Source organism: Morus notabilis, unplaced genomic scaffold (assembly GCF_000414095.1).
Source record: "Morus notabilis unplaced genomic scaffold, ASM41409v2 Scaffold40, whole genome shotgun sequence".
NCBI classification, from domain to species: Eukaryota; Viridiplantae; Streptophyta; class Magnoliopsida; order Rosales; family Moraceae; genus Morus; species Morus notabilis.
In genome coordinates this window covers 225,798-250,862 of record NW_010367845.1, presented here as the reverse complement: position 1 = coordinate 250,862, position 25,065 = coordinate 225,798, and the positions used below count along the sequence as shown (strand labels likewise).

General features: G+C 30.2%; 2 protein-coding genes across 2 annotated transcripts; one reads left to right on the top strand and one right to left on the bottom strand.

Moving 5' to 3' along the window:
• The first annotated feature begins 17,885 nt into the window (after positions 1-17,885).
• On the top strand, positions 17,886-18,755 carry LOC21393116 (ethylene-responsive transcription factor 1B). Its single transcript, XM_010113612.1, has one exon. It carries the CDS (start codon positions 17,886-17,888, stop codon positions 18,753-18,755), a length of 870 nt encoding a protein of 289 aa, XP_010111914.1.
• Positions 18,756-21,662: 2,907 nt separating this feature from the next.
• On the bottom strand, positions 21,663-22,445 carry LOC21393115 (ethylene-responsive transcription factor 1B). The gene has a single exon (XM_010113611.1). The coding sequence runs from the start codon at positions 22,443-22,445 to the stop codon at positions 21,663-21,665; it is 783 nt and encodes a 260-aa protein (XP_010111913.1).
• Between the last annotated feature and the right edge of the window lie 2,620 nt (positions 22,446-25,065).

The following is a 25,065-nucleotide window of genomic DNA, read 5'->3' as shown; positions in this document are numbered from 1 at the left end:
GTTGGTGACTTTGAAGTATATTTGTCTTAAAATAACAAACGCGGTGCTTACAAAAGAAAAACTGTTGTCATTGGAATAAAGTATTAAATAATGGATCACTAATAAACAACGGCAGAGTTAGGGGACGTATATTAATTTTTTTTAATAAATTATCTTAGTGAGGGCATATAAAAAAATATATTTATTTTAGTGGGGACATATATTATTTTAATAGGGGTTTAAGTGTAAAATTTTAAAATTTTTTAAAGTAATATTTTTTTTTTAAAAATTTGAGTGAGGGCGGCTGCCTCTGCTCATCTTCAAGTGGCTCTGCCACTGCTAATAAGTATAGTCTAATATTACTTTAACACTTAACTTCATCTAAAAGTGTAGAGTTCAAATATTTAATCTCCAAATTTTTTTTTTTTTAAAACGTGATTAGTGTTATAATTAGCATTATTTGTATGTGAACTTTAAGTATTGTGACAGTTTCATCTTTAAACTTTTAAATTTAAGATATTATTCACTGAATTTTTATTTTTTTGGGCAGCTTTGGTCTCTTATGCTAAAACTGACAATTGTTCTTTGAAATTTAATATAAATAATCACGTCTATATTATATAATAATTAAAAATTTTACATAAAATAAAAAATGTTTTAGTTCTTAATGGGTAACTAAAATGAAGAGAGCATTTTACACATAATATAACTAGTTTTGTAAAATTCTAAGTTATCATGTGATGAACACATAATTATTGATTTTAAGGTCTCGTTTATTTCACCGATTCGAGTTTTTAGTTTTAGGTTTCTACAGTAAAAAGCTATCAGAAAATGTCACATCTAATTTTTTCTGATACAGTGAAAAACTCTCAGAAAAATATCACATCTCAGCTCGAATTTAAAACTCGAATCCGCAAAGTAAACGATACCAATTTTAGAAACACTTTATCAAACTTTAATGTCAGAATCAAAATTGTAAAAAAAGTCTCGTTTATTTCATCAATTTAAGTTTTGTTACAGTTAAAAATTCTCACAAAAAGTTATATCTATTTTTTTTTATTACATTAAAAATTTTTTAGATAAAATCACATATACACTCAAATTGAAAAATCGAATTAACAGATTAAACAAGGCCTGAATCTATATAAAATTACTAAAGAAAAATGGGTTTTTGAGCAGGTGTAACGAAAAGTTTCGTTATTATTTTTATTTTTTTGCTGTTAAGGAAAATGATTCAGTGCGCTTGGGTTCACTAAACTTCCCATGCGTCGGCCTATGATTGGAGACATCTTCAGTGGTATCCACGTGGCAGGATATGATTCAACAGTTCAATTAAGTGAACACTTGTCAATTTTCTATTGTCTACAAAAAGGAGCTCAGTAAGACATTCCGCAGCGGATCCTACGGAACAAGGGAGTGGCCGTGCGATCATTCGTTGGTGGGTGAAAGCGGCGGGGCCCGCTGGCCTGGCACTGCAGACCTCCACGTGCCCTTGTGTGGGTGTGACTTTCACGCGCGAATCTCAGCCGTCGAGTGTCTCGATTCCACGACCGAGATTTGTTCCGGATTTAATTATTAATATTATTATCTATTTTATTTAAAATTAAACAATAATACACTAAAATTAAATAAAAGCGCACTAAATTAAATAAAAAATGAGCAAAACAAATTAAAATAGAACTAATTTAAAACACAACAAAATAAGTTAAAATCTTTTTTTTTTCCGTCTCTCACTTCATATTTTTTTCCCTTTCTGCCTTAATTTCTTTCCGGCCTTTTTTTTCCTTCATTTTCTTTTCTCCTTAAATAATTTATATAACTGTTATTTTAAATGAATCACGCAAACGTCTCTCCACCCGATGACCATAATAATTATTAAATTTCTTTTATTATTATTATTTATTCTATTTGTTTTTTATTTTTAATTATTTTTTGTCTGATTTTGTCCCTTTTTACACAATCTTGCACCAAATTTTCAATTCCACTATAAATAATTTGAATAAAAAATAAAATTGAATAAAATACATTAAAATATAATAAAATCACACATGATTAAATAAAAAATAAATTAAAGAGAATAAAACTAATTTAAAACACAAGAAAATAAATTAAAATATTTGTTCCTTATTTTTTGATTAGGATCTTTTTTCCCTTTTGTTTTAATTTATTTTCTATCTTTTTTTAAATAATTTATTTAACTATTATTTTAAATAAATCGCGCGTGCATAGCGCACTAGTACATAAGTAAATGGAGATTAAAGGAATAATCTGTTAAGTTAAAAGTTCATGATTCTGTTTGTGTGTGTAAGAAGCTCAGTCAGCGAAGAAAAGTTTATATGTTTTTTAATTTTAGTTTTTTAATTTTATTTTTTTGAGTTATTTTAATGAACGTTTAGTTCATGAATTTAAAATTATTCTCAATTTATATATATTTTTTTTATAAAAAATATACTGTAATAAATTATAAAATATAATTTAAATTATGATACGAATACTCGTATTAAACACCCAATTAGTGGCATGAAAATGGTCTAATACAAAAGGCAACTACAAAATGCGAAATAAAAAAGGGCCCACCTCTTCCACCCCACTACGATATTTGCATTTTGCTGCAGGCCACGTGGTGGGAAACCCATTCGGCAGTCATATGAATTCATTCTCAAGGGCCATGGTTTAAAGTAGACCTTCCTTCCTAGATATTTCTCATCATATGGTGTGATTCATTCTTCACCTTCAAACCAAACCCCTCTACAGTAAAAGCTTCCCCACTTTTCACTTTAAAAACAAAAAAAGGGAAAAAAAAATTATTGAATTTACTGTGTATGAATATGAATTTTTACTCATTATTTTTAATTAACACAATTTTTATTAATTAGTTATTTGATTAAAAAAGACATTAATTAAAAGTAAAGAGTGAAAATCTAAACTCATATACTTTAAGAGATATTTATCTCATTTTCTCTTAAAATAAACATCCATTTTGATCTGAAATTTTGTGACTATACATACTTGCTTAGAGTTTTCAATTTGAGTTGAGATATGATATTTTCTGAGAGCTTTTCACTGTAGTAGAAAAAGTTAGATGTGACATTTTCTGAAAATTTTTTACTGTAAAAACTTAAAACTAAAAACTCGAATCGGTGAAATAAACGAGCCTTTAAAACTTTCAACTAAAGTTGATAGTGGGGAGCCCAATGAAAGGGAGTTAAGTAATTCAAACATGAATCACGCACAACTCAACAACTACAACTTTAATTACCCTCCCTATCTTTTTTGACCTTTTTAGCTTGTAGACTAATTGTTCATTATGAGCAGTCAAAAAAAGATTAATATTTCCTGTAAGGGTCTAGGAAACGTCAAGCTTTTTAGTAGATCGTTTATTTTATGTAGGTTTTAGGACATGGGTTTGACGAAAGACAAAAAATACACTGAATTGAGCTCCAAAATTCCTTGTTCAACTTGGCGGCCAATGTATGTCTCCATTAACTTTATCTATGGAGGTTTTACTTACCAATTAACGTGACATTTTAATGACATATAAAATAATAAAGACACTATTTGGCTCCGTTAAATACCGAGCCTAAAAGCAATGCTCATAAAATGAACTCCATGTCTTGGCAAACAACAAATGGTCCTTTGGTAACAAAATAAGAGTTACGACCTAGAAAAATAATAGAAGGTAATAAACTTTTCCACTAGTTTTTTCTCCATTATTTTTATTTTTGTAAATAGACGTGACAATTTTATAGCAACGCTTTCAATTGTAGTCACTAATGAAATTTGGCTTGGACTTCTAATGGGACATTTAGTTCATAGATTCAGAACTGTGATTTAGAACTATTTTCGTTTTACTTGTTATTTATGAGAGAAAATACTGTAGCGAGTTACGAACTATAGTTTGAATCATTATATGAATTTCCCTTCTAAACGTCCCATAAATGGTTTGCTAAATAAGAGGTTTTAAGTTTGAATCTAATAATGTATGAAAGCGCTCAAGATTTTTTTGTAACCCTTTTATTTCGCTTGTTCAAGTTACAATTAAAAAACTCAGAAAGGCTTGTGGATCCTCATTTTAAACACATGTAATTCAAAAGTTTAAGACTATTGCTATGTTTGGTTCGTGATTTAGACATGTTTACTATAATATTTTCTCAAACTATAATACGTCTTGTCAGTCCATTAAGCAAACGGGCCCTACTTCAAAGGTAGTGTCTATCGCATTATTCACGTTTTGCTCTCAGGTGAGTTGTGGTGAAGAAGGCCCACTGTGTTTCTGTTTTTGTTTGTTGCGCAAAACGTCTGGCACACAATAAGAATATGATACTGTAAATTAGAATGAATATTTTTCAAAGTCTGTAGTTATTAATCCCTATCACTTTCTTTAAAATTAGGCTCCTTTTTTTTTTTTACAAAAGGTAGTGTATTTGAATGTCAACCCTCTAAACTTGATAATCCTCTTATTCATGATTGAATATGATAAAAAGATGGGCCGATAAGAACTCAGATATTTTGAATCCGTTTAGTTCGCTGATTCGAGTTGAGATGTGATTTTATGTGATAGCCTTTTATTATAGTAAAAAATTAGATGTGACTGTTTTTAAAAAATTTTTACTATAACAAAATTTAAATTTTAAATTTAAATTAATGAAATGAACAGAGTCTTTATCTGTGAAAAATGGCCCAACTTTTCCTAATCGACCAAGGTTGATACCGGCACATGCCGCGCATCAAACAAGAACGTGGGTAATTGTGAAGAAACAGTGAGAGCACTTAAAACAATTAAAATTTCTTTTTAAAAAAAAAAACTTTGACATGAAATGGAAATAGTTCAAGAATGAATGGGCGTCTCTTTCTCGGCGATCAGTTCCTAAAAGTAATGCTCAATGATACGTGTTAAAACAGTCACCGTCACAATATGGGAAAGGACTCGTGCGACACTTTCTATCCGACAATAAAGATAAGTCTAAACCCATTTGATCAGTTTTTAATTTCGACGTTTAAGTTTCAGTCTTATCTAAAAAGGTGGCGATGTTGTTGGATAATGAATTTGTGTCACATCGTTAAGTTGTAAACTGTTGGCATATTTATATATGGTTTAGACACACCTTTTCTCTTTTAACTGATTTTTAGAAATGAGTTCAGTGTCAGTTGTTTTTATTTTTTAATTTTTTTTAATTTTTTTATATCAATTCATGTTGTATCGTATAGAATAACATACGAATAAAATGAACAAAAAGTTTACGTGTATCACTGTTGTTGTCACAAATAGATCAATTAGCAAATTATAAAAAGTGTGCCAATTGAGAATTTGAACTATGGATCTTCTCCCATTATATATATATATATATATTTTTTTTCTTAATACACGGTTATAAAACAAACTTATTGATCTTAAGTGTTTTTTTTTTTTTTTTTTTTTTTTTTTTTTTTTTTAATTTTTTTTTTTTTTTTTTTTTTTTTTTTTTTTTTTTTTTAAAGTTTATTACTGTGACGGGCAATCCATTTATGTAAAGCGAAAATATGAACGACTTGGATTAAGCGAAAATAAATCACAGGCCCAGAAATATGTTAAAGGCCAGCCATCGCAGGCCGAGAAATATGTAAAGGCCCAGCCATTCGTCTTATTGTTGGCCCTTCAACGACAATCTTGAAAAGGTTGAACGAAGTTTCTTCCCCCCCAAAAAAAAGAGGGAAGGTGAAATATGAGACACATAATAATCTTCACTTACTATTATATTTATACCAGTTGTTAAAATACGTTGTTAATTTACAAAAATTGAAAAATCTGTCTAACTGATAAACATATTAAATACGGCTCACAATCAAAAAGCATCATCTGTTGACAGTAACAAGATCGGATTTGCTTCAAATGAAAAAGAAGATATAAATAATATGCCTTTCATTCATGAAAAAAAAAGGCGAAAAACTAGCACGAGTTACATTTAAAAAAAAAAAAAAGAGCGTAAGAGAATATGATGCTTGTTTATTTTATTAATTCCAGGATAGCTGAGTTTTTTATGTGGTGGAAGTGAGTTTTTTTTTTTCCTTTTATGAGAAAGACAGATGACCTGTTTTGATAATATAAATTGTATTCAAATGTCTTATTTATTGACACAAACAGAAAAATTTAAATACTTATACTAAATATGAGCTGGCCTGGAATCAAAGTGCATTGTTTATTGATGGTAAACGACTATTCCATACACCTTAAAAATAAACATTAAATACGAATTGAAATCATAATGTATTATTTATTCTCTGTAACCGATAAATCTCTACACCTCTAAAAAAATGAAAAATGTAAATTAGAATCTAAATGCATTTTCATTCATGTAAACTGACAAATGCATACACCTCATAAAAGAAATAAGAAAATATGCGCATGGAAATTTTCTATACTCTATGGACAAACAAATTAGAAAAGGGGGAGGGAAATTAACTTATTTTCAGTTATTGTCATGGAGACTCTAGGACACTCTAGTGCTTTAAAGAGTACAATTCCTCAAACGAATGGACGGTATAGTAACATGGAAACTAGTAGCAAAAAAGTTCACCGATTCGAGTTTTTAATTCGAGTTGAGATGTGACTTTATGTGAGAGCTTTTTACTGTAGCGAAAAAGTTAAATGTAACTGTGTCTAAGAACTTTTTACTGTAATAAAACTCGAATCGGTAAAATAAACAGGGCCTAAGATTACAAAATTCTATCTCTAAATCTTAAGGTCTCACCTTAATTCTTTTCATTTCTTCACCGATATGCTTCATTTCCTTATAACTTGGAGAAGTTATGCAATATCAATAGGAAGGAACGCTGCTAAAAAAAAGAATTCAAATCATTAATAGCCGATCTTCTTGATAGGGTACTTGTATTGCAATAGATTCAGTGGTGATAGAAATGGATGTACAAAATACGAAGGTTTAAGGGAGAAGAGATTTAGAGGAATTAGCTAAGGAGGTTAACCAAAAATAGTAGTTTTGGACAATATATTAATTAAAGAGGTTTCTCAAGACAAATGAGAAATGTCTTTCCTTCTTTCTTTCTTTTTTTTTTTTTTTTTTTTTTGGGTAGAAACAAATAAATTATTATTCAAATCTCTTTTGATATGGGTGAGTTTTTCTGAATAAACACGTGTCACTACCTTTTTGTTGCGGGGAATTTTTTTTTTTTTTTTTTTTTTTTGTTAAATTTGTTCGTGGAATTTGTGTAAACAATTCAGGAGAAAAAGAAAATGTGAGTTTTGAATTGAGTCCATCATCCAAGGTTCAAGAACCAAAAGCGATAAAAATTAATTCACCAAAAAAAAAAAAAAGAGGCGAGAAAAACGAAACCTAAAAATTTGGTGATTACAAAAGTGGAAATTAGTGGCTTACGCAGAAAAAAGTTAGCTTTAACTTTTCATAAATTTCATTATAATAACCAAAAATCGAAGTTCTAAACACACACATATATTATTTGATTGTGGAAGTAATCATATTATAAATTTATATCTTGTGTATCTTGTCTGTGGCGCCGCCGCTACATGACAAGAGAATGAGAAAACATAAGCCTCCTATTTTCATAAACAAATGTGAAACAAATATTATATAATATTAAACAGTAGGATCACAGGGAGAGAGAGCTTGTTTTTTTATTACTTTTACAAGCGGGAAACTAAAATATTATGTTTTGTTTGAGAGTTCAAACCACTTTTGTTTTTATTCGTGTTTATTATCATAAAATTTTAAAAAATTCTACCATATTTTAACTAACAAAATTTGAATTCTGATTAAAACCATGTACTTATAAGGGAAATTCTGTGATCCTTGGTAGTTTGATTAAGATGTTTCTATAGTATAATATTTGATAGTTTGTGGGATGATGATGAATTGACGATGTCAAAAAATTTCCATTGCATAGTGGATTAAGTATACTTTATCATAAAGTTTGCACAAGTGATTAAGGAAAAAGCAGCAGCTAATTATTACACAATTCCATTATAGGTAGTACTGCTTGTGTCAAAACGAGATGAAAATATTATTTTTCCCAAAAGAAAAACTATAATTCAAACCGCTGCATTATTAGAGTTTAGAGGGTTGGGTGGCTCTCCCTTTCTTACCCATTCAATATTAACGTTTTTTTTTTTTTTTTTTTTTTTTTTTTTTAACATTGTTAGAAGATTAATATAAAACAGCTCTTAAAAGAGCAGCTAGATCTTAAGTTTATTCATTTATTTATTTATGCTAATCTAAGTTTAAGTTAAGAAGTAACACAGCATATGAGACACGTAATCTTCAATAAGTTTTAGATTATTACTAATTGTAAATAGAATGTATTGTTAATTTACAATAATTGATAAATCAGTCTACCTCATAAACATATGAAATACGACAAAGAATCAAAATACATCATGTATTGACACTGAACAATGAAAGAACGAAAGAAAAGGAGATAAAATTGCATTATTCGTCTATGAAAACCCAAGCTAGCACAAGAGCTTCATGAAAAACAAAAGAAGCTAGCATAGGAAAACATGACGCTCGTTTATTTCATCAATTTCAGGATAGCTTATAGTTTCTTCAATGGTGGGAGTAATTTTTTATTTCTTTCTTACTTTTTTTAAATGAGAGAGACACGGCACATGTTCTTATAGTATAACTTGTAATCAAGTGCATTATTTATTAATAACAACTGATAAACTTAAATACTGACATTAAATATGAGCTGGCCTGAAATCGAAATGCATTGTTTATTCTGGTACCTGACAAATCTATACGCTTTAAAAAATATTAAATACGAGTTGAAATCATAATGTATTATTTATTGTCAATATCTGACAAATGCATACACCTCTAAAAAAAAAAACTCACAAATATGAACCGGAATCTAGATGCGTTATTTGTTGATGTCAATTGATAAATTAATACGCCGCATGAAATGACTAAGAAAATTCGACGGAAATAAACATGCTTAGTTTTCTAAACATCTCCATAGACACAAATAAAGAAAGAGAGCAAGTCTAAAATGAGTTAATTTTCTGTGATTGTCATGGAAACTAGTGCTGTAATCAATATAATTCCACAAACAAATGGACCTTAGTAACATGGAAACTAGCAGGAGAGCTACAACATGCTTAATTCTTACCTGTCCTTCGTCTCTATTCTTCCTTGAAATTCTCCATAATCACCAGGGCTGCTAATTAAAAAGAGTTCAAATCATTAACGATCTTCTTGATGGAGTACTTGCATATAGAATTTTGAAATAGATTCTTGGTGAATGGTGATAAAAATGGATTGTATAAAATACGAAGGTTTAAGGAAGAAGAGATTTTAGGGGGAATCGTGGGAAAAAGCTATGGAAGTTAACTAAAAATACTAAAGTTTATGACAATATATATCAAGGGGCTATTCTCAAAATAAGTGAAATTTTTTGAAAGCTCTTTTGATACGAGTGGCTAACTTTTTCTGAACAAACACGTGTGCCACTCGACCTTTTGTGCGGGGACACTTTTTTTTTTTTTTTGAAGGGGAAAAAATGTTTTCGAGAATGAGTTTTGAATTGAGTCCATCATTCAAGGACCAAAAGCGTTAAAAACGAATTCACCAAAAAACAAAAAAAAAAAAAGGCGATAAAAACGTTCGAGCCCGTTTAGTTGGAGGATTCGTTATCTGATTCGAATCATGATTCATGGTTTGTTACAGTATTTTCTCTCATAAAAAACACACGTAAATCGAAAATAATTCTAATCTCACAGTTATAATCCATGAACCAAAAGGGCTCTCTAAAAATTTGAAGTGTACTTTCCAATTTTTTTTTTTTTGAAGTGATAGTAATTAAGTGGAAATTAGTGGCTTATGCAAAAAAAAAAAAAATTAGCTTTAACTCCCGGTAGTTTTCATTATAATAACGAAAAATCGAAGTTCCATTAACAGATATATATATATATATATTATGGAACACCAAAAACGGTTAGTTTGCTTGTATATTCTCACAAAAACGTGAATCAAAATAAAATATGTTAATCCCAGATATTTATAGTAATATACTTGGTGTCACATACATGTCAGTATCAACCGGCATGAATTACTGATTGTAATTAATCAATTTTGTATTTCAAAAACTTTGTTTTTTTCCTTTAAAAAAATCATTTTTTTTTTAAAATCTGGACTCATCATAATCTATTGAATTATCAAGGCGCTGTTGATCGGTTTCCGACCTTATCATTCCTTTTTTTTTTTTTTAATGAAAAGTCCTTATCAATTTTCTAAGCAACTACTTTATTTTTTCTTTTTCGATACCTAAAGTTGTGTGCTGCTATTAATTGAATAATAGAAAAATTATAGGAAGAAAAATGCAAGGAGATTTTTAAGGAATTGGTTTCCTTTTATCAAACATTAAGGTACTAAAATAATGGTCCTTCTGATAAAAAGCGACTAATTAATAATGGGGCCAATAGTTCAATATTCACAAAGATGTGTATCATTGAAGAGTTCATTAATTCGTTGTCTTCGGTCCCAGTCGTTAGTAAAGCTCAGGAATTCACAAATTCCTAACTTATACCGGCTTTATTAGTACGATAATAATAATAATAATAATTAACAGGGATTAGATAAAATAATTATCTAATTGGGAAAGTAATTACATTATAAATATATATTTATATATCTTACCTGTCTAGCGCCGCCGCTACATGACAAGAGAATGAGAAAACATAAGCGTCATATTTTATAAACAAATGCGAAACAAATATAATATATATTGAACAGTAGATTAAGACAGATAAGGATATGCTTTGGGGAACCTGCAAATATTATTATTATTATAATTGTATACGTAATAAGCTTAGATTTGAGCTTAATTTAGAACACAGGAATCTAGCTATGGTAGCCACATCTTGAGCATTTTACATATTAAAATTTTCTTGTGTCAACCCAATTTATTGATATCTTTTTTTAATTCATTGCCTACCCTTTAATTATTATTATTATTATTATGTTTTTTCGAATTTTGATACTATCTGCATTTGTTGAGCGCATTTACAAAAGGCTGTTGTTATATATAATATAGCTGTGCCTGTGGGACATGTTCATCTCCTTTCGAATATTTCTTTTTAAAGAAAGAAATCCTGTGGATTGAGCTCACGATTAAGTTTTTCCATTAATGAAATGAATTACTTTCATATCAGTACATAAAATACAATGTCATGTTCCCTTCAATTTTCATAACCTACTAGATTATCTTTTTATTTTCACTAAAAAAATTGTAAGTTGCCTCCCACTCTGACGTCGATCGCCGGTCACCAGCAATAGTCAAGCAAATTATGTTTTATTATCTGTCAGATTATTTTTTTAATTTCAACCAAAAAAATGAGAAGTTATTTTTGACACCGATATTGATCGCATGTGCCAGAAAGAGTCATAATTTGCAAGATTATTTTTTATTTTTACAAAAAATAGGAGGTTATTTTTGGCTCGACAGTGGTCACAGACATTCTGTCATAATCTGTCAGATTACTTTTTATAATGTACCGGAATTCTATATTACCCTTTTAGCGCTATGTATGTTTGTTCGCGGTCCTCTCTTTCCTCCTGATATATATGAAGAAAATTTGTCTTGAGTGGAATTCAAATCACACAATTCGAATACTTGAACTAAATAAGATCTTAATTTGAACAAAAAAACTTTAAGATGAGGTGATTTGAACTGCAATTAAAATGTAATTTGAATATCAACCATTTGAATTAAAAATAAAATATGAATTTGTGATTAGATAGAGTGTTGAAAACAATCATTTGAAAAAGTTTTGGGTTCAACAACAAATCTTATAAAAACTCTATATTCATGCAAGAATTATCTAAGCTTTATGGATCTAGATTTGTTCATTTTTTCATTTTAAATGCATAAAAAAAAATCATCTCAATCAAAATTAAAATGAACTAATTATAATATTTTAATACATGAGTTTCTTATCGATAGAATAGAGAGAAAAAAGCAATAATAATAATAATAAAATAAAAAATAAAACAGAATTAAACGTGTAACCGGTACACTTTTGACCCAGATTTGAATTTGCTCAAATGCCCACAATTTAGTATCAAACTAGTGGAATATCCGCGCGCGAATATTTAATAATTTAATTAACATTGCAAAAAAAAAAAATTTAAAAAGTGTTAAAAAATATGATACATAATAAAAAATTGTATAGAAAAGGTATTTAAACAGTTCAAAAAAGAATACCAACACAATTACAAACAATTTCATCCAAAAACAACAATTATATGTGAAAGAATTGGTTCATGTATTTTTTTTCCTCGCTACTAAGATATATCAATAATAACTCAAATATGACTTAACAAAAATTTTGGCTGCCAATGAAATTATTAAAGAATTTGTACATAATATGACTAAACTGGAACATCAACCAATGGAAGAAAACATGAAGAGGGTAATAATAGTTATATGTGAAAGAGTTGGTTCAAGTTTCTTTTTTTTTTCCTCACCACCAAGATATATCAATGAAATGAAGCCCAGAAGCTTCACAGAAAGGAAAAGAGAGAAGAAAAAGGATAAAAAAAAATGCCCAGAAAAAATGAAAGCTTAAGGAAAAGGAATAACAAAGGTCAGACATTGAAAACTGTAAAAGAAAGAGGACTAAATCAAATGACCAAAATGCCTAGAAGAAAAACACAAAAGCAAAATAAAACTGAGAGTAAAACAGTAAAAGCTTGGATGTTTAAGTTCGGCAGAGAACGGAAGCCGGACTGTAGACGTACTCTTTATATATATATATATATATAGATATATATTTATATAACCTCACGGTGTTGGATCTTATAGAGTTTTTTTTTTTTTTTTTGGTTTCTCTTTTTTATTTATATTATATTATGTGATTTTGATAAATATCTTGCATTTAATATATTTCTAGCTAGTTAGCCAAGTTTAATTACTTTCTCTTATTAAAAATAGGTAGAACAATCTTTTGTGTAAAAAGAAAATAAAAAAGAAATGGTAGACTATGTTATTCTTGGTAGTGCACAAGGTTTTATACTCCGTTTGTTTTGAGAGTTATGGTCTGGTTCTGGATCATGATTCTTAGTTCGTTACATTGTTTTTCTTTCACAAAAAATTTAAATTTTAAAAATTAGAATCATGAACCATAGTTCTTATATATAATGGATTAATTAAATTTTAATTTTATTATTTGTGATGGACTTAAAAAATATATATTCTATTTATTTCTGAACGCAGATATGATTAAAATGTCTCTTTAGTGTTAGAAATGATAGTTTGTGGATGATGAATTGATAGTTTGTGGATGACGAATTATAGTTTGTGGATGATGAATTGATGATATCAAAAAACTTCCATTTGTATAGTGGATTAAGTAGAAGCGATTAAGGAAAAAGCAGCATAATCCATTGTAGGTAGTACTGCTTGCATCAAAACAAGATAAGTATTCCCCCCAAAAAAAAAAAAAAAAAAAAAAAAAAAAACAAAACCCCCCAAAAAAAAAAAAAAAAAAAAAAAAAAAAACCATAATACAACAAATTGTTGCATTATCAGAATCTAGAGGGTTGGAAGGCTCTGCCTTTCTGACCTAATCAATATTAAGTTTATTTGGCTTTAAGATAATTTCTTGGAAGATTAATATAAACAGATTTAAAGAAATCTCCCTCATAAAAAAAAAAGAAAGCTTTTGTTTTGTTTTTTTTTTTCCCCCTAATTCCAACATACAGTATTTCTGCCTTTTCTTTTTGTTAAGTTTTTTTTTTTTTTTTTGATGGAGGCCTTTTTTTTGGGACTATTTCTGGTAGGCCGTTTTATTGATAGGATTAGTTTTCTCACCGTTAGATCTAATTAAAATTAAATAAGATTAAAAAATTATACATAATAGACAGTTTTTGATATAGATCTGACGGCTGAAAACAGTTGAAAAAAATTATACTACTGATAGTTTTATTTTTCTGATCTTATAGGAGAAACTCTCGTTTTGTTTTTATTTGTCTGTTTGTTTTTTTTTTTTTTCTCTCGAGTGAGTAGGTGGATGGATGATTCTACTCTTCTATTTCGGTTTTACAAGAGTGTTTCTTTGGTTTTTGCTTTAATTTTAGCTTTGTACTTTCGACCTTGCGGCAGATATGTGATATGTATTCTTAACTGTTTTTTTTTTGTTTGTTATTTTTCTTTTTTTGATAATATCCCAGTGGGGGTCTAGAGTTGGATGAACTAAAAATTTAGTGTCAATTACTTAACCGACCTTCTTTGGTACGCTAATATACTGATAGTTCAAATTTTTTATCCATTGAATTTTTACAAAATCACGTAAAGATTAAAAAATACGCAGATCTAATAATTAAAAAAACCTGACCTACTGTACGTTAGGCGTACTAGAAAATCTCTCATTATCTCATAGGATTTTTTTATATCTCATAATAATTATCTTCTCTTGTCATTAATTTAAAAAAAAAAAACACAAATCTACTTTAAGTTCAGAATATAAAAATTATTAATTAGAGAAAGAACATACACCTGTCTCACTTGTTCTAGCTTCTTTCAATTTATTTTCTCTACAACATTAATACAACTATTTAATACTGTTTTTGTTGCACGGTTTATTCAACCAATTAGGTGTCCTCAGGTATTATCTCCATGTGTGCATTGTTTTTGTTTTTAATTTGTTTTAGGAATAAAGGATTCACGCGCTTATGGACTCAGCAAGATTATTTCTTAAGCTTTTGCCTAATTTGGAGTGGTTTCCATAAATTAATCTGCTATTAATTGAGAATTCTACCATAAATTGAGAAATACAAGTGGCCGGGGTCCTTTTATGTTGTTGGGACACTTTTTTCTAGCATCGTGCAGGGAAATAGATAATTTGTTAAATGTTACGTTAAAACTTACAAACTCAAATAATAAAATTGTAAACTTGAACGATAATATGTGAAATTTTAAATTTTACGATGAATCGTTCGACTTTGTAAGTATTAACGTAAATTATCATAAAGTTTAAATTTCACGAATTATTGTAACTTTTACGACTTTATCGTTCGAGTTTATAAATTTTAACGTAAAATTTCACAAATTATTATATCTCTCAACACGGTGCAGATAATATTTTTCCGGACAACATAAAAGAATCTATACAATTGATAACACATGTACATTGTTTCGAATGATTAGTTGTTAAATAGACTTTGCTAATATCTAATGATAGTATATATCCTTTTTTTAATCTATCGCTTTCTAGTATGAACTCATCGTACTTCAATATATATATCCAAGTTGTATCATTATTCTTGTTGAGAAAAAACACACCAGAAAAATAAATTGAAATAAAAATAACAAAAAAAATAAAGAAGACAAAAATTTTAGTGGTTCGAAAAAATTTCTTATCCACAGAAAAAGGGGAAAAACTTCATTAACAGTTTTAGAATTATACACTTGCTAAACTTTCTCTCTCTACCCAAAACCCCTTACACCCTTACTTCCCTCTCTCTCTCTCAAAAGGAGGCACTCTGTCTCTGCACTTTTTCTCTGTACACACATAAAACCTTACACAAAGTACTTATTTATAGACCCCTAATAACCCTTGCCCAAAATAAAAAACAGTAACTTGCCCAAAAAAATACAAAATTATTACTTTCTCAAAACTAATTTGAGTCACTTACCAAAAATCTCTATCTTGACCCAAATTCTCTCAACTCACACATTTGGATATTCAATCTCAACAACCGTCATTGCATCGACAACGCAAACTTCAACAAGAATAAACACGTATCAAGTTCAGACTCTCATCAAACTTGACATGAGAATCTGTCTTCTTCTTCTTCTTCAAAGTATCTTCACTGCTACAAGTCTTTACCATCTTGTCTTTATCATCTTCAACTGTTATCATCTTGTTGCACTCTTTTACTCCTGTAACTTCTTTCACAACAGAATAAGATTCTCCACCTTCATAGCTCTACCTACAACCGTCTCAATCAGCTTATACAACTCCAACAAACATCTTCACCTTCATAGTACCTATTCCAACAGTTTTAGCACTAGAATCATTGGCCATCAACAAAATACCGGCATCACATGACTTATAAGAATCAAACCACTCCTTATATAGGCACATATGAAATGAGTATCCAGAATCCAAGATCCAAGAGTCAGATATATTTTCATCAGCAATAACATAATACACATTATCTCCTCTCTCATACTTGTCACCAACAACATTTACAGAATCTGAAGTCTCTTGAGTTTCTTACTTTCTCTTTTCCTTAAGGTGCTTTGTCAGCTCTTCACAATTTCTTCTAATATACCCCTTCTTATGACAGTTATAACACTCAATATTCTTCTTTGGATGGGATTGGAAATGATCATCTCTCTTATCATAAAATCTCCCTTGTGATTTGCTCCTACCCCCATTTGAATCTGACTGTGGCACTAAAACTTATTCAGTATGAGTTGTAACACTAGGCTTTTTCACATTTGTAATCTTTAATAGAGCAGTCGACACCTCAGCTACAATCAACGTTGTCTTTCCAACTAACAGTGTAGTTACTAAAGTCTCATATGATTTGGGTAGGGAGGCCAACAAAATTACTGTTTTATCTTCCTCATCAATTTTGACCTCTACACTTGATAATTGAGTTATGCACTTATTAAAATTATTTATATGATCCCTAACATCACTTTCCTCATCCATCTTCAACTCATAAAATTACTTCTTCAAATATAATCTATTTGGTAGGGATTTCGACATATAAATTTTTTCTAATTTTTTTCATAACTCAGAAGGATATATCTCATTCATAACACTATATTTCGGTTCAGGAAGCAAACTTAAACGAATAGTGCATACCACTTTCGCTTCCAATTCTTCTCAATCTTCATCTTTCATATTTTCTGGCTTCTTTCCTTACAACTCTTTCAGTAATCCCTGATGATTCAGAACATCTTTGACCGTACTCTGCTAGATGTTGAAATTACTCTTTCCATCAAACCGCTTAATCTGCTCAAATTTTATCCCAGACATCATCTTGACCTCTTTTTTTTTTCTTTTAATCTTCACCACAACTCTAATACTAGTTCTTAAGAAAAAAAACACTCCCCTACACCCACATAACAGAAAAATAAACTGAAATAAAAATAACAGAAAAATAGAGAAGACAAAGATTTAGGTGGTTCAGAAAAATTTCCTCCGTTTATGGAAGAGGGGGAAAAACTTCACTAACAATTTCAAAATTACACACTCAACAAACTTTCTCACTTTTTCTCTCTACTCAAAACGCTTTACACCCTTGTCTATCTCTCTCTCTCAAAAGGAGGCACTTTGTCTCAACACTTATTCTCTGAGCACACATAAAGCCATACACAATACACTTATTTATAGACTAAGTCATACACAAAGCACTTATTTATAGACTCCTAATAACTCTTGCCCAAAAACAGAAAATAATAACTTACCCAAAAAACACAAATACTTTTTCAAAACTAATTTGAGTTACTTAATTAGCCATTCTAGATATAAAAATATACATGTAATAAATATAGGAATTGTCTCCAATCCGGTATTGGATTAGAGCGACACATGTATATTTTCTTTAAAAACATGTATATTTCTTTTAAAAACATGTATATTTCTTTTAAAAATATGTATATTTCATCTTAAAAATATGTATATTTCATCTTAAAACATGTATAATGTAGAGAGACACCTATAATTTGTCTAAACACTTATATATATATTTTAAGAGGAAATATACATATTTTTAAAAGAAATATACATGCGCCGCTTCAAAGATTAGAAATTTTACCAATAAATATATAAACTTGTTACATGTAAGATTGTAGACATATAAATATATATGCAGAAACACGCACACAAAAATATATATGTGTGTGCTGAAGCAACACTCATCACACAGCTAGGATCCAAAATGGATTTTTATCCTAATTACAGTATCATAGACCATAACCTGGAAACTTTTCCGGATTTATCAGATGTTTTGTCCCCAAGATGTTACTCATGGGATGATCATAGGTTTCCCTATAACCAAGACTATTCACTTTCGTTTGACAGCTCCCCAATAGATGCTCCTGATCATGATGATCAAGATCCTCTTACAGATGATCACGAAGAGAAAAAATTACCACATCATCAGACGGTAATTTCCTCCCCAGCTGCAGATCATCACCATCAAGATCTACAAGAGACCAATGTAGCACATGAGGAGATCAGTAGTACTCGTACTAATATTACGACGGCAGACTCCAATAGAAAAGGCGCAAAGGGCGGAAGAGAGAAATCAATGTTCATAGGGATTCGGCGGCGGCCGTGGGGGAAGTACGCGGCGGAGATTAGGGATTCGACGCGGGGCGGCCACCGGGTTTGGCTGGGGACGTTCGACAGCGCAGAGGCGGCGGCGCTCGCCTACGACCAAGCGGCATTCTCCACGAGAGGCTCCGCAGCGGTGCTCAACTTTCCGGTGGAGAGGGTCCGACAGTCGCTCCAAGAGATGAAGTTGTTGAATGATTGCGAGTTTGGGCGTTCGCCGGCGGAGAAATTGAAGCAGAAACATTCTATGCGAAGAAAGAGATCGAAGAAAAATATCAATCATGATCATCATCAAGAAAAGAAAGGGAAAGACCACTTAGAAAATACCGCCCATGTTAAGAAGCTGGTTTTGGAGGATCTTGGAGCTGAGTATCTGGATCGGCTCTTAGATGCCTCCTGCTCAAGTACTGACCAGACTTCTCCTGATTCAGAATTAATATATAATCAACCAATTTATACAATCTTTGATTAATGTCTTTGATATTTTTTCGATCCTTTTATATTTTGTTTTATTAAATATATATATATATATATTTCCTGTGCCATTTATCATCTTCTTCTGAATTGGAGATTCAATTTTTCTTGTACTCTAACTGTATCATGTTCATCTTCTCTTTTTGTTGTGTGGGGGAGACATATTAATTAATTACCCTACAGCGCCGAAAAATGATCAGTTTTTTTTTTTTTAATTTATTTATAATTTCTTTCTTGATTTCAGTTAATACTTGATCGATATTAGCTTGCTGATCCTGGTTTTAATTCATATTCAAGCACCACTTAAAACGGTTAATTAAGCACTGGGCTTTAATCAAGGCCTACTTGCAAATTTGTTGAGGACGTTTGGTTGGAGGATTCAAACCATGTGATTCGAATCATTTTTTATTTACGTGAATTTTTTGTGAGAAAAAATACTGTAGCGAATCACGAATCATGATTCGAATCAGGGAATGAATCCCTCTAGCACGTTTGGTTGGAGGATTCAAACCATGTGATTCGAATTATTTTCGATTTACGTGAATTTTTTGTGAGAGAAAATACTGTAACGAACCACGAATCATGATTCGAATCAGGGAACGAATCCCTCTACCAAACATATTTGATTCGGCCTAGCTAGCTAGAATCCAAAGGAAATTACATTAGTTCTAGACTTTCTTTATGACGAAAAAGGACATGAAAGATCCTTTTCTTTTCCTTTTTACCACTGAAAGTTTTTTTTTTCTCTTCAAAAAAAAAAAAAAAAAAACAAAACTGAGTTTTTCTCAAAAACCCTAAAACTTATTTGGTAGGGGGAAATTAAGTTGAAGGGGTAGGGGTGGGAGTAATTTAGTGAAGGAATTTTAAGATTTATGTTTAGGTTTTAGGAAGGATTAGAAGAGAGAAACAAATTGAGTTTGGGGTTGGCCTATACGCCTTAAGCATTAAAGAAGTGTTTGAATTTGTTTGTTGGGTGTGCTCACAGTTTCATAAAAAACTACTCGAAATAACAGCCTAAAAGAATGGCCTTTTTTTTTTTTTTTTTTTTAGTGAATAAAATGATAATGTTTGGAGTGGATTCTCTTTTTATTAGTTGCAACTTTTAAAAAAAATGGTTGCATAAACTCTAACAGTATTTTTCTATCCTTCTTACCATGTACAATTTAACTTTCTTTCCGAGATAGATTCATAGAATAGTATTACATCTCATTTCCAATTTTAATGAAAAAGAAATTGGTGTGAAAACTAAATACATTAACAACATTAATGTTCAATATTGATACTAATGCACCATATATGTGATATATTCCAAAGAACTTTTTATTGCGAGTGTTTGGGACTTTTTCGAAACTACGAACTCATGAAGTGGACTATAATTAACTTATATAGTGGCAATTACTATCTAATTTGGTGATATGTCAAAAGTTCATAATTCAGAAAACAGAAAGAAGACAGATAAACTATATTATTACAGATGATGACATCTACAATTTAAATGCTTAATATCTTTTCAAACTAATAGCATTAGATATATTGTAGTAGATTTTCCACCGCCAGCATTGTACCCTCAAATCTTTGGTAATACAATTTACTCTGAGATCATAACAACTGAACCAGAAAGTCAAAACGCAAATCCTTTGTAGATTTTAATAAATAAAAACGGTTTACGCCTTATAATTGGATTGTATTTTTTTGGAACATGGCACATCACCAGACAGGAATGGGACATGTAATGTCATAACAAATTAAGAATTCGATCACCTTGTTGCAGCAAGCTCTAAATAGATGGATAACAAAATAAACACACTCAATAGTGATGAAGCCAGAAATTTTTGTGAGAAGGGGCTAATAATTGTAATAAGAATTAAAAAGGTATAAAATTGTAGTTTTAATTTTTCAGAAGGGCCTTTGTTCAAATTTTTTTTAAAGATATTCTTATATAAATATAGAGAAAAAAAGAAGAAGAAAAGAAATTTGAGGGGGGTTTGAGATCCCTAGTCATAATATAGCTACATTCCTAACTGTATTTGTGAACTTAATTTTTAACTAACAGTTGATAAAGTCACGATGTGCTTCTAACTTGTTAATGCCATTAAAAATCAACTGATTTATAATCCACTAATTAAAACTTTTATAATTAAAGGAAGAGTTGTATTTCACAAATTAACGTTGTTAAATTAATTTAATTGCTATATCATGGATTCATGTTAGTCAAATCTAGTTAACTACTTTTGGAGTTGAGAGTGGGGCGATTCGAACTCTAAAGTCTACACTTTATGGTAGAATAGAGTGGAAAAAAGAACTAATTAATGTTATTACCTATAACCCCGGCCCTTGCAATATTTTTTGAACGAAAAATTTCATTAATAAATTAATAAATTACACAAATAGTCACAGATAACCACACAATTTATAAGGAAATTTCACCTCATGAATCTATTAGTGAAGATAGATGAAGTTTAAGGATGAACATAAATATCGAGACTCAATAAAGAAAGATTTGTTTGGTACAAAAGTAAAAATAATTATTGCATATTGACATTGCATACCATGGTTCCACTTCCATCAAAGGGAAAAATAATTATTGTGTCTTCAGAAATCTAGTGACGATGACATTTTTTTTTGTTACACAAATAGTCACAGATAACCACAATTTAATGGTCATTTTCCAGACGTATTCGGAGAAGGAAAAATATGATGATCTCCAAGAAAACCCAAAAGCCTGATAACACAAAACCGAAAAGTACAAAAAGGGGGAAAAAAAAAAAACAACAACTACAACATAATTAAGAAAAGGATTGAGAAGATAATCACAAATTGATATCCATGTAGTTGGCTGAACATAGATTTTAATTCATTAAGGACTAGCTTGACCTTAATATTAATGAAAAGAACAAGAATAAAATTAGCAAGACCCTAAAAGTTCCTCCAGATATTCAGCTCCAAGGTCTTCCAATACAAGCTTCTTCATATTCGCTTTCCTCTCCAACTGATAATTTTTATTACCATTATTTACCAATATCTTCCGAGCACTCTTTTCTCTCTTTCTTCTCAAGTAATGCCTCTCCTTCAAGGCCTCCGCCGGAGACCGCCCAAAGTTGCAGTCATAAAACTGCATCTCTTGGAGTGACTGCCTCACCCTTTCAATGGGGAAGTTGAGGACGGCCGCCGGACCCCGCATCGAGAATGCCGCTTGGTCGTAGGCCAGCGCCGCCGCCTCGTCGCTCTCGAACGTCCCGAGCCAAACACGGTGGCTGTTCTTCGTCGAATCCCTAATCTCCGCCGCGTATTTTCCCCAAGGCCGCCTGCGGACTCCTATGTAAGATCTTCCCTTGTCGTATAGCTGCTTTGATGTTTTTCCTTCGTAATTTGATTTAGTAGTACTACTCATAATGATCTCCTGATCATGTACTTTATTCACGAGTTGCGGGCGAGATTTCTCTTCTTCATGATGGGGTTTTGGATTGTGATAATCAGGAGGAGATTCCTTTTGTCGAAAGCACTGATCATCAACGATGAGGTCAGACGAATTAGGTGAATATTCTAACTGGTCATAATAGCTGGGAAAGCACAATTCATCGTACGGCCAAGAGAAAAATGATGATGATGATGAACCGATATTATTCGGTGATAGACCATCTGATTCAGGCAAGAAATCAATATTTTGGTCAAGGAAGAGAGAATCCATGAGGGGATCTTGTGGGACTGATCAGGGCTTTTTTACTGTTTGATATAAAACCGGAGATCTAGCTGGTGTTATTTTATGTTTTCTAGGACATATTTATCAAAGTAGCAAAAAAGGAGAAGAAAAAGAAAAAAAAAGTTCGATAGGAGATATGTTTGACTTTGCTGTGTTTTGACAAAAAGTTGGATATACCTTATATATATATATATATATATATGTTCATATGCTCATACCACATGGATTTGATAGAGCAAAAGTTAAATAATTTTGATTACAATAAAAAGAGGGGATTAGCAACTAATTAATTATATAAAGAGTACGAAAGATAACTATATTAGCAAGGAAATGTAGTACATCACATGTGTTTCCACTTGCCAGACTATATACTCAATGCCTATCTCCTCTAATAATATGGCATATAGCAACAAGGGATACTAGGGCAGTCCCCCCTCCCATGGTCTTTTGTTTTCTTTCCAGGTTTTTCCTTTTTCTTAATTTGTACCAAAAATATATTTAAAAAAAAAAGAACCTGATTCTTCGTTGAGACTCGATCCATTATATAAAAAAGTCATGAACGCATATTCATATTATATATGCACATGGCCGTCATTTTATCAGCCAAGAATCCACAACAGAAACACAAGTAGCACAGAGAGAGAGAGAGAGAGAGAGAGAGAGAGAGAACGCTAAGTTTCGTTAATCCCTCATTGTCTGTGTTTTTTTTTTTTTTTTTTTTCAATCTAATAACATTGGCATGTTTACTTACCAAGATTAAAGAATGAGAATCAATCTCATGTTTACTTGTTATTTTTTATCCTGAAATAAGAGTGAGATTGATGGGTCCCACTCAAATTTAAGATTGAAGAATGAGATTGGTATTCTCATACTCCCTTGAGATTGAGACTCTCATTCCTAATATTAATATCAATTTACTATTATATCCTTATTTTACTTATAAATACACAATTAAAAATAAAATTCAAAAAATAATAAATGCAACATATATTTATTATTTTATTTATCTAATATTATAATATTAACATAATTATTATTAACTTCAATATAATAAATATGTACTTTATTTTTTAATAAATTAATAATATATTTTATTTTTTAACACTATTTTTTATTTTTATTTATTTTATTTAAAATTTTTTAAAATTTATTTTTATATTTTAAATAGTTGTACAATTTATATTTATTATTTTAGTACCCAATTATTACATTAAATATTTTAATTATGATTAATTTTAATATAATAAGTACACAATATATTTTTTAAATTGAAAATATCAAATTGATTTAAAAGGTATATTAATATTTTTACATTTTTTTATTCTGATTCTGGGTGTAAGTAAACGTATGAATGAAATTTGGAATGACTCTGATTCTGAATCCTATCACTAAGTAAACAACTTATTCTGATTTTGATTCCTCACTCCGAATCTTACCCACTCTAAATTCTGTCCACTTTAATTCATGTTTATTTTAATTACGCGTAAGTAAACATGCCACTCATGTATGCATATGTATGTGTGTGAGGGTGGTGTGATAAATAAGCAAGTAAACATGAATAATCAAAATAGAATGTTAACAACACGACGTTCAAGTTGAACTTAGAGTTGGGTGCGAAAGTGTGTACCGCTGCCACTTGCAACCTAGCTGTAATGATGAAGTCATTATATCGAATATATTAGTGTGTATATATCTATATATACACACAATATAGTACCATATTTCTAGGCTTGTAGCCAATTATGATTTACTGTAGCATGATGTTCCCTCTAAGGATCAGATAACTATGGTGTATATTGGCCATCACAAAAGATAAGTGTGGTGTATTTCCTTAATTTTAAAAGAAAAAGATAATATGGAAAAGGGATGAACTCCTTTTATTCAAGTGGGGACTGGGTGATCACTGATCACTTCGTTCTGCCAGACAAATTTAAACTACAGAAAGCGGATATATATACTTTAGAACGGATTGTTCTTTTAGAATAAAATTTTTAAAAAAATTTTAACTCAAATTATAATTTCATTTAAGTTTATGTTCGTTTATAAAATTTAAATTTAAATTTGAGTTTGAACTTAAATTTATGGTTAAAATCTGAGTTCAAGTTTTTCGTTCAACTCAAATTTTTAAAGGAAAATAGTAGAAAATAAGCCAATATAAAAAGTTTAAGAAAGTATATAGGCCAATTTTTAGTTATAGAAATTAATAGGCCATAACATGTCAAGTTATGATTCATAACCAGATAAGTTATGGACAAACTTGTCAAGTTATGGTTCATAGTCAGACAAGTTATGAACAATTATGGGCAATAACTTGTCAAGTTATGGTTCATAACCAGACAAGTTATGGACGAAAACAGTAATTTGGCCTATTTATTAACTTATGTAAACTATTGGCCTATTAATTTTAATTCATCTCAAGTCTTGGCCTATTTCCCTCTTTCTCCCATTTTTAAATTCAAACTCAAGTTAATGAATAATATTTTTTCTATTATTAAAAACGTCATAATTTTTTCGTTTTAATTCCGATTGAAATTATTATTTATATGCGTTTACAACGAAAAGAAGAATAAAACCCTATCTATATACCCTATTAAAATTTTTCATCACC